At 50.8% G+C, this 15,707-nt stretch overlaps 4 protein-coding genes across 4 annotated transcripts; 3 read left to right on the plus strand and 1 right to left on the minus strand.

Moving 5' to 3' along the window:
• Positions 1-61: 61 nt before the first annotated feature.
• P174DRAFT_436879 (glycoside hydrolase family 72 protein) lies at positions 62-2,462 on the plus strand. Its single transcript, XM_024826145.1, has 4 exons — positions 62-585; positions 647-684; positions 742-767; positions 819-2,462. The coding sequence occupies exons 1-4, from the start codon at positions 508-510 to the stop codon at positions 2,273-2,275; spliced, it is 1,599 nt and encodes a 532-aa protein (XP_024687059.1). The 5' UTR covers positions 62-507; the 3' UTR covers positions 2,276-2,462.
• A 466-nt stretch (positions 2,463-2,928) lies between these two features.
• Positions 2,929-4,626, plus strand: P174DRAFT_508725 (putative MFS transporter; the record flags this gene model as incomplete). The annotated part of the gene is made up of 8 exons (XM_024831486.1): positions 2,929-3,251; positions 3,287-3,377; positions 3,441-3,501; positions 3,558-3,793; positions 3,870-4,054; positions 4,096-4,265; positions 4,324-4,455; positions 4,511-4,626. The coding sequence occupies 8 exons, from the start codon at positions 2,929-2,931 to the stop codon at positions 4,624-4,626; spliced, it is 1,314 nt and encodes a 437-aa protein (XP_024687060.1).
• Positions 4,627-4,743: 117 nt separating this feature from the next.
• On the minus strand, positions 4,744-7,134 carry P174DRAFT_381983 (transcription factor domain-containing protein; the record flags this gene model as incomplete). The annotated part of the gene is made up of 5 exons (XM_024823101.1): positions 4,744-5,514; positions 5,564-6,079; positions 6,133-6,793; positions 6,875-7,003; positions 7,067-7,134. The coding sequence occupies 5 exons, from the start codon at positions 7,132-7,134 to the stop codon at positions 4,747-4,749; spliced, it is 2,142 nt and encodes a 713-aa protein (XP_024687061.1).
• A 5,127-nt stretch (positions 7,135-12,261) lies between these two features.
• P174DRAFT_360989 (putative C6 transcription factor) lies at positions 12,262-14,756 on the plus strand (the record flags this gene model as incomplete). The annotated part of the gene is made up of 4 exons (XM_024821757.1): positions 12,262-12,659; positions 12,715-12,826; positions 12,881-13,596; positions 13,667-14,756. The coding sequence occupies 4 exons, from the start codon at positions 12,262-12,264 to the stop codon at positions 14,754-14,756; spliced, it is 2,316 nt and encodes a 771-aa protein (XP_024687062.1).
• Positions 14,757-15,707: the final 951 nt, after the last annotated feature.

Here is a 15,707-nt window from a genome sequence, read left to right on the forward strand (position 1 = left end):
AAACGCCCAATCATCAGTCCACAATGCTCACTAGATGTCTCAATGTTCCAAAGAATCAATTGGATGATTGAGAGTCGAATATACTATTTATAATCGGCTAGTGACTGGGTAATATTATTACAGGGGCTGCTTACTACTCGGTGCATACTCCGTACTCTAGTCCTCGCAAGTGCTTGCCTTGGTGCCTGCTCCAGCTTCTCCTTTCCCATCTTCTTCTCTCCTGTCATCCCCGTGCTTTCTTCTTCCTCTCTTTCTTCATCTTCTCGACATCCTTTCTTTCCCTCCTTGTATTCTATTTTCCCTCTCGGGACTCCAACCATTCAACGGCTCATTGTGTAACCGCCGTCAGTCACTCGTTGTCCATATTCTGTCATTTTCTTCCTAAGAACCCTGTGGGTTAGATATCAACTGGGTTTACGGACCGAGACGATCAACCCACTCTTCGCAGATCATCAATATTATCTTTCATCTACAATTGAGTTTGCCCTCGTTTAAATCACATCCAACATGAAGTTCGTTTACGCCGCCGCCGGGGCTTCCCTCGTGGGCAGCGCCCTCGCAACACTGCCCGCCATTGAGGCTAAGGTACTGAAGGCCTGTTGCTCCACGATCGCATTGGACGCTAACTCATATGTACTTGATATAGGGCAACAAGTTCTTCTACTCCAACAACGGAACAGAATTGTAAGTTTGGCCTGTCGCTTCCCCCAGCGTCATCGTTCAGTGACTGACCGGCTTTAGCTTCATTCGCGGTGTTGCCTACCAACGTATGTCCCAGAGAGATCCCATCGATCGACCCCGAAACTAATCCAGTGCAGAGGAGTACCAGGCCAACGGCACATCTTCCGAGAACTCCGACTACACCGATCCTCTGGCCAATGTTGACAGCTGCAAGCGTGACATTCCCTACCTGAAGCAGCTGCGTACCAACGTCATCCGTACCTATGCTGTCGATCCCACCAAGAACCATGACGAATGTATGAAGCTCCTGGACGATGCCGGCATCTACCTGATTACCGATCTGTCCTCGCCATCCGAGTCCATCAACCGTGCGGACCCTTCCTGGAACACTGACCTGTACAAGCGCTATACCAGCGTCATTGACGCCTTTGCCAACTACAGCAATGTCATTGGCTTTTTCGCGGGTAACGAGGTCGCCAATGACAACAACAACACCAATTCTATTGCGTACGTGAAGGCTGCCGTGCGAGACACGAAGGCGTACATCAAGTCCAAGAACTATCGCTCCTCCCTGGTTGTCGGATACGCCACCGACGACGACGCCAATATCCGTGCCGACTTGGCCGACTACCTTGTCTGTGGTGATAAGGAGAGCTCTATCGACATGTTCGGCTACAACATTTACGAGTGGTGCGGTGAATCTTCCTTCGAGAAGTCTGGCTACAAGGAGCGCACTGAGGAATTTTCCAAGTACCCTGTGCCTGCTTTCTTCTCCGAGTACGGCTGCATCGACCCCAAGCCCCGCAAGTTTACCGATGTCCCCGCTCTGTTCGGTCCCCAGATGAACGATGTCTGGAGCGGTGGTATTGTCTATATGTACTTCCAGGAGGCCAACGACTACGGTCTGGTTTCGGTCAACGGCGACAGTGTCAAGACCAAGGAAGATTTCTCCTACCTCTCCTCTGAGATGCAGAAGGTGACGGCCACCGGTGTGAACAGTGCAAGCTACACTCCCGCCAACACTGCCGTTCCTACCTGCCCTTCGGTCGGTACCAAGTGGGAAGCCTCCAACAAGCTGCCTCCTACTCCCAACAGTGAGCTGTGCGACTGCATGGTTGAGACTCTGTCCTGCGCTGTGAAGGATTCTGTGGACGAGGAGGACTACGGTGACCTTTTCGACTACCTCTGCGCCGCCGGTGTGTGCGGTGGAATCAACTCCAACTCAACCAGCGGTGACTACGGAGCTTACAGCGTCTGCAGTCCCAAGCAGAAGCTCTCCTTCGTCATGAACCAGTACTACAAGAAGAACAACAAGGCTGCGACCGCCTGTGACTTTGATGGCAAGGCCCAGACCAAGAAGGCTGCTGATGCCTCGGGCTCTTGCTCCTCTCTGATCAGCCAGGCCGGAACTGCTGGCACTGGTTCCGTGACCGCCGGTGCCACTGGCGGCTCCGGCTCCGGCAGCGCCAGTGCGACTTCCCAGGGAGCCGCCGGTGTTGCCGCTAGCCCCATGGCTGTTAAGGTTGGCAACTGGCAGTTTGGTGCCTACATTGCCACTGCTCTCTTTGCCGGTGTCGGTATGCTTGTGCTGTAGGGTGAAACAGATTTGAGACGGATGCAGTAGAGGGGTTGTCGTTTGTGTGGTTTAAATTTTTTGTTTTGAGTACATACTTTTTAGCAAGTAGTGTGGTGCTTCCATTCCTTTCGACAGGAACTTTGCTTTTATACCTGACCAACTGGCGGTCTCTTGGACATTAGTTGAATGAATGATTTAGTTAATACACTGCATTTATAGGCTATGGACCGGCCATGGTAGATATAAGCTAAGCTTCAGCCAAGGTAGGAAGTCGGGAGATTAGAAGTCCAAGACTGACAAGTGGCTGAGATATTTTAAATGAAAGAGGTTAAGAATGATAAGCAACTAACCACCTACAACTGTTCCCAACTTGTAGTGCAAGCGAAGGTCATAATATACAAGAGCTACGACCAGGGAAGGGGTATTGTACTGGTAACCGAGTCTCGGTGCCAGTCACCGAAGTATAACTGCAGTAGAGTGGATCTCACAGACATCACCCTCGGCCTCACACTCGGCATGCCGAACACTTCCCGGAAAAGAATCCGTCAGCGTACATATTTATCTCACGTATTTCGCAACTAGTATGGCTGAATTAGAACTGAAATCTTATGAATCTCGATCTTGAGAAATGGGCCCTGTATCCCACGGCAAACCAAACAGATACCTAAGTCATGGCAAGCCCAAGCCCAAGCCCAACCGCAGCTCTCGACCCCGAAAAGAACACACAAGATACATTGCATCTCCCCCTCTGGCGCAAATGCATCATTCTCTTCATAGTAAGCTGGATGACCTTCGTCGTCACCTTCTCCAGCACGTCTCTCCTCCCCGCAACCCCCGAAATCGCGACTGAGTTCAACACAACCCCCGAACTCCTGAATGTCACCAACGCGGGGGTGTTATTGGCGATGGGCTTCTCGTCGCTTATTTGGGGGCCGGTCACTGCGCTGCTTGGGCGAAGGGTTGCGTATAATATTGCGATTGGGGCGCTGTGTGGGTGTTCGGTTGGCACGGCGGTTGCGGGGGGAGTAGTGTGTTTACGGCTTTTAGGGTGCTGGGTGGGTTGACGGGGACGTCGTTCATGGTGCAGGGGCAGACTATCCTGGCGGATATTTTTGAGGCGGTGTGTATAATTCTTTCTGGCTGTGGGTGATAAAGGGTAGGGCTGATTTTGGTGATATAGAAGGTTAGGGGGACGGCGGTTGGGTTCTTTATGGCTGGGACGGTGACGGGCCGGCGATTGGTAGGTATAACCGGTTCCCTCTGCCAATTCTCTCTGGTTGAAAGTGTTGACGGCGGGTAGGACCATGTATCGGCGGCTTGGTGGTGACCTTTGCCCACTGGCGGGTCATCTTCTGGGTGCAGGTTGCCATGGCCGGGCTGGGCCTCGTGCTTTCGCTACTTTTCGTCCCAGAGGTCGAGAAGAGAGAAGCCGAGGGTGAAGGTGTCCCACGCCCTTCTTCCCTGCGAGAGGTCCTTGCCATGTTCAACCCCGTCCGTATCTTCCGGCAGTGGTTGTATCCCAACGTCTTTCTATGCGTATGTACCTGCCTGCCTGCCTGCCTGCCTGTCTGTCAAAAAAAAAAAAAAAAAAGGAAGAAACTGACTGAGACAGGACCTAACGTGTGGTCTCCTCGCCATCTTCCAGTACGGCCTCCTCACCTCCGCCCGTGAGATCTTCAACCCCCGCTTCAACCTCACCTCCGCCCTCGTCAGCGGCCTCTTCTACCTCGCCCCCGGCGCGGGATTCCTCCTGGGGAGTATCCTCGGCGGGAGACTATCCGATCGCACAGTGAAACGGTATATCGCTCGCCGCGGGGGCTGCGTCTTCCGCAGGATAGATTGAACAGCGGGCTGGCGACGCTGTGCGTGGTGCTGCCCATCGCGGTGCTGGTTTATGGGTGGACGCTTGAGAAGAGGGCGGGGGGTATGGCTGTGCCTGTCATTGCGGCGTTCTGGGCGGGAGTGGGTCTGATGGGCTCGTTTAACGGGTTGAATACGTATGCTGCTGGTGAGTGTTCCTTTGGTGAAGGCGAAGGTGAGGTGATACGGATGTTGATATGTGGTAGAGGCGATTCCCGAAAGAAGGTCCGAGGTTATCAGCGGGAAGTATATCGTACAGTACTTATGTTCGGCCGGGAGCAGTGCGGCCGTTGTTCCCCTGGTCAAGGTGATTGGGGTGGGCTGGACGTTTACAATCTGTAAGTGACACTTGCTATGGGGTTGCGATTCTGGAGGCGAACTGACTGAATAAAGGCGTGGTCTTGTCGCTGCTCGGTGGAGGATTTGTGTTCTGTATCACGCGCTGGGGGAAAGCTATGCAGCTGTGGGCTGAGGAGAAGTTTCATTTAGACGGGAAGACTGGGCTATAGATTGCATCGCGTTGCGCTGATTGCACGAGTCATGACCGTTAGACGATAGACGATAGAGTACAGAGTATATATCCAGATATCATAGTATGCTGTGCAGTTCAACTGCCAACGTGTGTACACTTATAGGCCATGACTCGTATACATGCTCTCGGTGTCGTTCATAAACGTGTCCACGGAATGCAACAGTCCCAAATCGAAATCTGACTGCGCGAGAAAGTCCTGCATTGTCGGCTCCAGAAAAGTTATTGCTGTTGGGAATCCCACTGCGGCGTCATGAATCGAAAGCCCAGGCGCTAGGTTACCATACCCATTGTACCCCGGGCTACTGTTCACCCCATTGTCCGCCCTGATAATCGACCCAGGTCCCGGTTGCAATGGAGCCGTTTCATCAGTATGAGGTTGCGTCGGAACGACAGACGAGGCCGGAATGTTTCCTGGCCCGAGAGCTTCTGCTCCGTTTACCCTCGGTTCCTTTCTGCGACGTTCGTCTCCGTACCGTTCGAGACAGTATTTGACTTGCTCGAGATTCTGGTAGAATTCCGAGGCCGCAAGATTGCCGTTCTCGCTCATCGACTGCAGCACAGTCAGACCGGTCTCAAAGGCGCCTAGGTCGTTGCGGCTGCCAATGGGCAGCAAGCTGGACATTGCAAGCACCAAAGAAGCCGAGAAGAGGTAGTGCGCGTGAAAATAGCCAAATACCGGAACGGAGCCGTTGATGTAGCGTGTGAGTATCAGGGAGTGACTGTGACGGGCTGCGTGTATACACGCTTCACCCAGAGTCCAGACCGGTTGCGAGATGGCATTGTCCTTGCTCGTGGGGGTGGTGTTGGACTCGCTGACTTTGATGAGGAGATGGAGGAGGGTCGGACGGGTTGTGAGTATAACGCACTTTCCAAGTCAGTATTGTTCAGTTCCGGATGAGGAGGAAGCCAAATACCTGGTTGAAAGCCAGATGTAGAGAGCTAATATGTTTCGTATTCATCTCAGGGTCGTTTTCGTTCAGTCGCAAATGGTCGGGTAGTGTATCTATCCAGTTCTTCAATGCTTTCAGTAGCTTCTGCACGCGCTGGAGAAACGTTTCGCTGTATTTGCGTCGGCTGTAGAGTTTCGCAATAGTTTCGCCGACAATCCGAGCGAGCTCTATATTGGCTTTCTGATAGTCTGGATCGGAGAATTGTTCATCGTGCAGCTGCGCCGGGCTGATCCTGGACGGCATGTCCACGTGGATATCATCATCAAGAATCTGGGATGGCATTCCCATCTTTGATCCCCACATGCGATCAAAGATGTAGATCGTCCACCAAATCCGCACTCGATGTTGGCGCTCGACAGGGTCGATGAGCTGCGACTCGGGGATGTTATGATTCAAGCCAATCTGCAGACTCAAGCGCATCGCGCTGCCGATCAACACATACGCCGAGTGGCGTCGATTGAGATAGTAGGAGAACAATGACTTGATGGTCAGTTTTCTTCTTAAAATGGGTGAGGGACTAGGAACAAACAAACCAGTAACAAGAGCGTCTCCAAATGGGTAATGCTTGTTCTCTCTGGCAATACCTGGACCAAACTTAGGGCGCGCGCAAAATACGTAGTCCCTGGCACCCTCGACCCGGACAGAGGTTCTGTGCGGATCGAATAAGCTTCTCCAAAAGCGAAAAGAGCGAAGAATTTGCACTGATTGACCTTGCAGTCAAAGTCACCCGTGCGATATATTTCCTCGAGCTTCTCCATTGTCGATTTACGCAGTAACAGATGATAAAGACATCCGATCTGACGCAGCACAATCTTCACCAGGAGTCGTGCTTGCTGAAGGCTTGGCCACTGTACATACGCCTCGTTGGCCGCTGCGATATTCGCTTCCTTGACATACTGCATCCGAGGAATATGGGGTGTCGTGTTACTACCGGTCAGAAAACGACGGAAACGAGTAGCAAAAGCCGTGCAGGCTGCCTCGCCGATGAAGATAGGCGGCGCTGATGGGTCGTACGGATGGAACCATGCACGGTCACCGATCAATGGGTTACGTACACTAGTATTGCTTTCATCTGGCTGCTCTGTGAGTCGTGATTCACTTGCTTCGGCGTCATGGGTCGGTTCGGCCAAATTTGCCGAGGGGGTCGATTGTTCTTTTAGACGTCGATTTTCCGAAATCAGACTTTCCAGATAGCTGTACACGTAGTTAGCAATAAAGCTTGTCCGTTCAAGAGGCATGGAAACTCGAACTGATCAAGGAATCTCGTTCGCATACCTTTCGCTCACTTTGACCTGGCGATCGCGTTGTGCATATGTGCACTCATCTGCACAACCCACCATGCGGCATTTGGCGCATGGCTGCTCTCCAGAGCACTTGATCTTATGCGCATGACATCTCTGGCAACTGAGTCGTCATCTCAAGCGAGAGTTAGATGCCATACTTTGGCCAAGAGAGATGGTGACGCACGCAATGAACTTCCTGCGCTTGGAGGATTCATCTGTCTCCGCGCTCTGAGTGTTCTTCCGCCGGTTCATCTGCCATAACATTTCGATCACCTTGATCGAAATCAACAATTTCTCATGACAACCCTGCAGACAACGTACAGCGCTTTCTTCAACGTTCTTAGCAGATTCTGAACTTGCTTGGGCCGCTCGAGGGCGTTGTGTCCAAGTGCCAAGAACTCGGCCGCACTCGCCGAACTAAACCTATCCTTTTATCCAATCAGCACAGTCAACGACCCACACGATATCGAAGGCAGCGTTCAGGTACTTTCAGTTCTGATATAAAAGAATGCGTACGACTGATATTGCTGAACTTTGTACTGGAAATAATCTATCCAATGGCTGTTACAGAATGACAAGACTCTTGAACTACCTTGAAAGGAAATCACGCAAGAAAATGAAGTATAACTTAAAGCGAAGCCGGTCACTTCTCATGGATTGAAGCAGATTTGACGCCGGAGGGCTGCGAGATAGCACTCGAGGACTGCTGTTTACAAACGAGTTTCAATGGCTGGGTATAGGATGAAGTATAGCAAAACGCTTATAGCAATTATTCTCATGTTCGACCTCAAGTCTTGTCGAAAAGTTCTCTGGGTCTCATGGTAGAAGGTGCGTTGAAACGTTTCCAATGATGAATTCCTGTATGGCGCGTTATTCTAAATCACCATTATTGGCCTTTAGCAGCCATCTACATTTGTGGCTATCCGCATCCCAAGTAGCAGAGGCTGGCCAACCCGCGCAAGGTACGACCTAGTATGATATTCCATTGTGCTAAGCTCGACGGATATCTCGACCGAGAGGGAGAGAGCCTCGTCGCCTGTGTTTCAGAAAGATAGAAAGACGTACTACGAGAGTGCTGTCCTGGGAAAGCAAGAAAGTATGTGACTGTAACCTATTGATAAGGCAGTAGACTGGGTCCAGGCCAGACACCATCGGGGGAATTGTACGGATTGATTCGGTACTTGCAGCTGAGGAGAACAGACCTGACTGCCGCAAGGCTATTCAGGATTCGCAAATCACATCGGGATTCACAGTCCAGTATGCTTTATTACAGTCACGGTGCTTGAACACCTACCTCTCCTGTTCTTGTGTGTTTCAAGCGTACCGGAGAGCCAATGAGCCCAGCGGCGCCTCTCCGAGTATATTGTGCCCACAAACAGTTCTGTAAGATATTTCGTCTACGGGACTTGAGTAATACAACAAAGGATGGTGATACCAGACAATACCGTCGCGAGTCCGTCTTCTCGAGACTGACGGATTCCGAACCCGATTGTGAACGATCATCCCCCATTCGGTCTTCAGATGCTTCAGTTAATGGTACATTGTCAGGAGGACACCAGTGGCCTTCATTTCTTGGAAGCAGATATATTCTCAAGGAAGCTTCGGCTGTAGTACGCGTCATTTGAATCCTTACTGGCCCCAATGACGGGAGCTATCGGTTCTTAACGTCGAAAGGGGACTCTAGGAAAGCCCGCGGACTGCTTGGAGAGATGAGGAGGTAGCATTATGATCGTGATCGCAACGAATCTGGGGTAGGTGCATGTTTTGATTTTGCGCGTTTTTGCGCGTTTAGGTTGAAATTACGCCTGGAATGGACGACGGAACAGACGGGTCAGATGGCATTCCAAAGGCGCGTCTCTTTGCTTCTGGGGGTCAGCCAGCCACGTTAGTACGGTAAGCGGATTAACCAGTTGTCTTCTCGTTATAGCTACGCCCTTGACAACGGGATGAAGAGGCCGACACGACGATTTCTAGACCACCATCCAGCAAAGAAGAGGTGCTGAGAGCCACGCAACCTACCCAGCTGTAAAAGAGCATCATTTTCTAAAGTTCAATTTTGTATCACCGGGTAGTTTGATGGTGGAGAAAGAACAGCATAAGATGAGGGAGGCAGGTTGGGAGAGCGAGAGAAACTGGCCTGACTCCTATAGCAAGTAGCACAAGGCTTCAAAGAAGCCAGAGGGAGGATCAAACCAGCACGGCGAGATGATCAGTAGAGCAGACAGGCGAATCCCTCAGTTTTGAGACAAGGACTGAGCAGAGCGCACAGATTCCTTCTGAAGGTCACCCGATCAGTCACGGCTACTCCGTAGTGAACATTGTCGTGCAGACTTTCTTTCTCTTTAGCTCCGTCCTCTAGTAAGTCGTAAGAGTCCCAGAGAATCACAGCAGAAAGATAGGCCTGGGGGAAATTCTGTTGGTCAATGTAGAGAGGGCAGGCCCACGGTAGGTAATCTTAGCATCGGTCGGATTTCTTCTCCAGTGCCAATTGAGTGGACAGACGGCTAGACGGGATCCTTCACCCTTCTCTTTCTTCCCGCTGGGTCGTCGACGTGGCTAGGAACGTGGCTAGGAAAGAATCATCAACCTCTGATAGAAATGAAGGTCTCTCCTAATACTTTTTTCTCATATACTTATCCAAAACTCACAATATCATGCGGACTGTCAGGAACATGGGTCTGCTTCCTGCACCATCAATTTAGCCTAGAGTTGACCGCTCTGACATCATGACCGCATCAGAAAGCCGCTCCTCAACCATCGGTTCTCCTAACGCTTTCTTTCTCGCTAAAAACGTCTCCTACAGTGTCCCTCAGTCAGAGTCCCTTGGCCATTGTGCCATTGGGTACGGACGATCTCCACAATGATTGATCGGAGAGATCATCACTGGTGGATCCCCTCAGTGTGCCACTGGGGTTGTGACTGAAGGAGGTGGCAACAGCAGCCAGTCATGACAGCGAAAGCCTTACGATCATACTTGAAGTCGAGTCATGGTTGAAATTCGACGAAATTCGATGATCAGCACAGACGAGTTCCTACGCCACACGCCCGTCCCTGAGTTTAGAAGATAAACACTGGTCAGTGCCACTCTGAGAACGCACGGCTCAGGGAATTTTGTACTTTAAGCGACACGAGATGCGTGGGATCCCAAAAATTTGGCCAGGAGAATCCATTTTGCTAACGGGTATTGTTGCTTCGTAGTCTGCTCATTTATGCGGGTTTGTTAGTCTGTTGACAATCATGCCTACTTGAGTGCGGCTCAACCGCCACGGGGAAAAGGGCATGGTCGCATCGTTCTGCCCAATCGTGTCTCTCCTACCTCATCGAACGGTCCATACTGCGTACCGGTCTCGATAAGGTCACTTCGCTGGTCACTTCGCTTTCCGCTGCTCAATCCACTGCCATCGTGTCACAAAATCGAGCGCTAAAGGATACCGATCTAGATTGACCCGCTGTCTCGGGCAGCATGCATATCTCATCCGTTGACACCATCTTCCAGCCGGCAGTAGTCCCTACACATCTTGGATCATGTTGTGCTGCGCTGATTCCGCAATATCGCGCCTTCCTCGTCCCGAATTCACATCCGCGCGTATCCTGGTCGATCCTCGACTCTCGATTGTCCATGTGCGCTATAAATCGTCAATGTCATGACAGGAAGAGAACAGCAACCTAAAGACGACTAGCAACCAGTTCTGTGACTGCTTCTCACATATAACCGTCGCCGAGAAAGATTGTCCTGTTTCATCGCTATGATTTTCACCACGGTGATGGCAACTCAGTATCTCAGTATCTTCTGGCGCCCCTGGAAGCTTTCGAAAGGATCCCAAATTCCGGTCCGGAGGGAGGCGGTTGATTCAGTGACAAGAGCATCATGGCAGACAGAAAATCGTGCTGGTCGCAGCAAAACGGACTTGAATTCATGCACCTCGCCACTGGCCGAATTTCCATCACTTCGTATTTGCACTGCTGCGGGTGGCTTCGATAGACAGCGACAAACGACATACTCTATCGCGGTCGAGACAGTCTCCATTAGTCGAGGGTGGCCACTCTATCCTCGTCTCATGTGCTTCATCACGATTGGCACTGTTCTGAGCATGAATTCCAACGCTTGAGCTCTTATCGCTCGTCCTGCATCTAACACTGCTCGATAAATGTGTGGAAGGAGAGGTCAAGCGGAATTCGAATTTCGAGAATGTCGCACGGGTTAAAGGGGCATAATGTCCTAGGGTTTGCGTTATCAGTATGGGCTAAGCCCTCGAATCAGTGAACAATTGCGCAAACCAGCTGTGGTCATTCGTTCCAGGTAAACATCAATATCTTTTCCCTGGGACGATAGTAGCACCAATCGCTTCATAGCTCCTGAGCATTATTATTCAGGACCGCGCTGAAAAGGTTCCGCTTCAGGCCCAGTTGATGAGAAGTCGCTGAGATGACATCTTCTGGCGATTCCCTCTTGAAAATTCCCCAATTGCTACTCAAGTTCGGTTCTTGGACACCTTGCCATGCATCTTTGCGGAGGGTTTGTAATCGCTTGTCTGGATGACACGCCAGCTAACTCGACAAGTGCGTAACACTACACTCATCGATTCACTCGTGGCCTTCGTCAATCGTCCGAGTAGATCGAGATAAACTGTCAAACTGCGAGTGTAATCAGTTCCGGAGAATCGCCATTGATGTACCCCATCCTCAAAAAAATGTGCCAGCAAGCCTGCATTGGGCTATTTGGCACATACGCATTCAATGCGCAAAAGCTGTGTCAGAATGATCGCTTTTCTCCGTGACAAAAGTTTTATTAATCAATCAGGAACAGGAGTGGTATCCATAATTGACCAGATCATGGAGATCATCAGATAATGTGAACGAATTGGCGGCAAGCCATGGATCAGCAAGGTGGCAAAAAAGGGCAGTGGGAGGAATCGAGTTTAAGAATCTCCTCGGAATGTTCCTCGACCTCATTCTTATTTTCTGTTTACTATTTTCTTGCGTACTGGATCCTTGGGAAGGCCCTTTGTCTTGGTCAGATCGCCTAGGGATACTCTTGTTGTGTACAATGACAGGTTGAGGTTGGATCCGAGCCGACTCCCGCCCGCCCTGTGGCGCAAAAAGGACCACGGCAATGAACTCCAGCCTACCACGATCGATCTTTCAGCAAGCTTGGATGTCTCAACCAGAGTCCGAAGGGTCTGTCTCTTCTTGTTTGCTGGGTATCGAGCATATTATTTATTATTACGGCTCTGAGGTCTCTTCTCCTTTGCCGTGACCAGCATACTATTTCCTAGCTCCACACCTGCTCTGGGCTAGCGCGTGTTCACAAACCACGTCGCCTATTATTGAAGGTTGGGCGAAGGGGGGCTCTCAAGTAGCCTTCTCATCCTTGAGAATATGACGGACCCTAATCGTCCTCCTTTTTTCTCCTATGGATCCTATCCATCTTCATCAGATTTCCAGGAGAATGAGACTGCATACAGTGACTGGACATCGTCTCAGTTCCCACAAGCACACTTTGGGCCTCAGATCAATTATGAACCCATCCCCAGCTATGTCGAGAACCCCGCAGGCCCTCGAGTCAGCTCTGGGGAACGATCTGTGAACTCAAAAGTTGCCATACCCCGGTCAGCAAACCCCAGTAATTGGACCAGCAGCGGGCGAGTCAGTCGGGCCTGCGAAAACTGTCGTGAGCAAAAAGCCAAATGTAGCGGCCACCGCCCGACCTGTCAAAGATGCCAGGAGTCGGGAATCCGTTGCTCGTATGGCGACCGCAAGCGAGAGAAGATGGCAAAGTGCGTTTTTTGTCGTTCTCTTTGTTCTGAGAAGCTTCCTAACAGTGGGTTATAGGCAGCTCAGTGAGCTGACAAACCAGGTTCAAGTCTACGAGGCTTTATTGCGCGATATTTATCCAAAGCTGGAACCCCAATCTGCGCAATATGTTGAGCAGATCCTGAACGAAGTCAGAACATCCCATTGCACTGCCATGTTACTTCGCGACTGACCGATATCACAGCAAAACCCAGACAACGACCAATTCTCTGGCCAACGAACTGCAACGCCATCTCCAGCTCTTAAATTATCTGATGCTGCTCGCGTCTCAAGCCCGGCCGCTTCTACTCCGGTCTTCTCGCTGGGAGCTTTAGACTACACCAGCGAGGATTTCAACCGTGATGAGAAAATTCAAGCCATGGGCTTCGTCGGCGAACATTCTGAGATTGCCTGGATTTACAGATTGAAAAGGCTGCTTGAGCAGATCTCAGTTGGGTCTAAAGAGAATGATGCTGATCGTCAGTCGGTTGCTTCGGCAAACTTTTTCCTGGATGATTCGGATATTACTGTGCTGGATCATATCGATCTCTCGCAACGTCCCTCGCAAACGGTTGCTGATCAGCTCGTGGACGAGTATTTCCAAGTTGTACACCCTTCCTTTCCGATTATCGGCAAACTTGTCTTCTTGAGACAGTACAGGTCGTTCTACTCTAGCCCTCATGTACGCCCAGGGAAGAGGTGGCTCGCGGTGCTCAATTTGGTTTTCGCTATCGGCGCAAGATGTTCTCGCTATTCGCAGGGGGCCAACGGGGGTGTGACAGATGATGAAACGCTATACTTCTCGCGAGCATGGCGACTGAGCATGAGTGACATTGCTCTGCTGGATCATCCAAATCTTCAGCAGGTGCAGGTGGAAGGTTTGACTTCATTCTATCTGTTATCTGTGGGACAGGTGAACCGGTAAGCGTTCCATGCCAAGACGTCAATTTTGAGTTTCAAGTCTGACCGGAAGCGTCCTCGCAACATCCAGGTCTTGGAGAATATGTGGCATTTCCTTACGTTCCGCTGTTACGATGGGATTGAACCTTCGGAGTGAGAGTAATACAATTGCTCATGTATCTAAGGAGACCCGATATCGAGTCTGGTGGTCCCTTTTCATGTTAGATATCTCACTGTGTGTGATGACTGGCCGCCCACCGAGTAGTAGCGATGAATTCCGCACTACTCCTCCGCCGGTACCTTTCAAAGAGGAAGATTTTTCTGATGATCGAGTGGTCCAACTGATTGCTGATCACGAGGCGCGAGGACTTTTCATGGAAGCTTTGGGCAAGACAACGGCAACGGCAACGGCGGAAACGGCATTGACACCGGAGATATCTGACCACCACCTGTTAAACGCGAATAGAGAATGTGAGCAAGTTGCATCCAGTGCAATCGAATCACTAACACCGAATATTTCGCTCTACTTTCTCCACAATGTCGAATTAGGATTGATCCTTCGAGAGGCTGTGGACACTCTGTATGCTCCAGGAGTTGCTCGAAAACCTTGGCGTGAAATCGAACTAGCCGTCGCTGCACTCAATTCCAAGGCAGACGTCTGGCTTTCCAGGCTTCCGCCTGCATTCCACTTCGAGACAGGAGCCCGTGTATTCGAGCGACAGAGGTTGAACTTGGCCTTCCGCTTTTACAGCACCAAGATCATAATAGCCCAACCCTGTCTTAGCCGCCTCACTCGGCAGACCCCAGGGTCAGAGCCACCCGGAGTTGCGTGCGAGACGATGGCGACCATGTGTGTCGATTTTGCGGCGCAGATGCTCGATCTTCTTCCTACAATACCCCAGGCATCCTGGGTCTACCGGGTCTCTCCCTGGTGGTGCTTTTTACACTATCTGATGCAAGCAACCACCGTTCTTTTAACTCAACTATTACTTTTGTCAGAAGCGGGCACCGTCAGGTACAACCGAGTGCTAGACCAAGTTTCCAAAGCGACTCGCTGGTTATCTGGAATGTCGACAAACGATCCATCTTCTGCAAGAGCGTGGCTCGTTTGCAGGGATCTCATCTCTCAACATGCCCCGGAGCTTGACCTTGGAGCCTCTTCAGAGCACCACAGAAATTAACCATATAGCAACCGTGCTCCAGCATTGTGTGCATTTATACACGTGAGCCGCAGCTGACTCGTTGCAGTCATTCGTTATGTTAAGGCGTCTGCGCATAAAGACACCCATCTGAGCACAAGGCCACCTGCCTTCCTTTCTCTAAACAGGGACAACCCATACCCTCGAGCATCGGGCCTCTGCGACAGAGATCGATCTTTGTCAGTCCGTGAATAATGCAGGGATGGTCGTGCAATGAATATCATGCGGAATGACCGACCCCTTTAGGTTCGGGCGTTTACCAAGCCTCGCATCGCGAAAGATACATACCACTACTCCTATAGAACTATGGTGTCAACTTCCAATAGATTACGAGCTTTCCAAGATGTCTCCGGTATTCGATGGTATGACGGAAGCCTCCGCTTATCGTATGCGCTAAAACGCCTAGAAGACCAGTGCAACTACTGAAGGTGGAATTTCTTCGTCGATGGGGCCACAGTTTCCCACTCCGCTCTTTCCAACGAACGTGTTCGAAGCCGTATTCAGTTCAGTGAGGGTCATTATTTATTATTATTGTGGCACTTGGCTTGATGCTGCAGAGACTTTTACTAAGGTGATGTGGCTGATTGTCGGACCAAGTTGAGCTCAGAACGCCAGATTACGGATACAAATCATTATCAACCGCCGCCAATGACGAATGGAGACTTTTCTTGCTTCCTTTCCCACTCTTTTACTATTGCTCTTTCCCCCCTAACTTCTCTTTTCCAAATCTCCAGATTTCTCTTTCCCTCAGTTGGGCTTGGTTGTCTCGCTATGCACGCTTCATGCCTGCCGCAGCCCCCTGCACTCGGATAGGTGTAGGCATTTGGGAAAACGACATGTCGACTGATTCGTACCTGAATTACACTTTACACTAACCTTTGGCGCACCTAAAAATTTCACCCTTGCCTACCCATGTAATGCAGCGGTCTATGC

The sequence above is a fragment of the Aspergillus novofumigatus genome, assembly GCF_002847465.1.
Source record: "Aspergillus novofumigatus IBT 16806 chromosome Unknown P174scaffold_1, whole genome shotgun sequence".
Taxonomy (NCBI): domain Eukaryota; kingdom Fungi; phylum Ascomycota; class Eurotiomycetes; order Eurotiales; family Aspergillaceae; genus Aspergillus; species Aspergillus novofumigatus.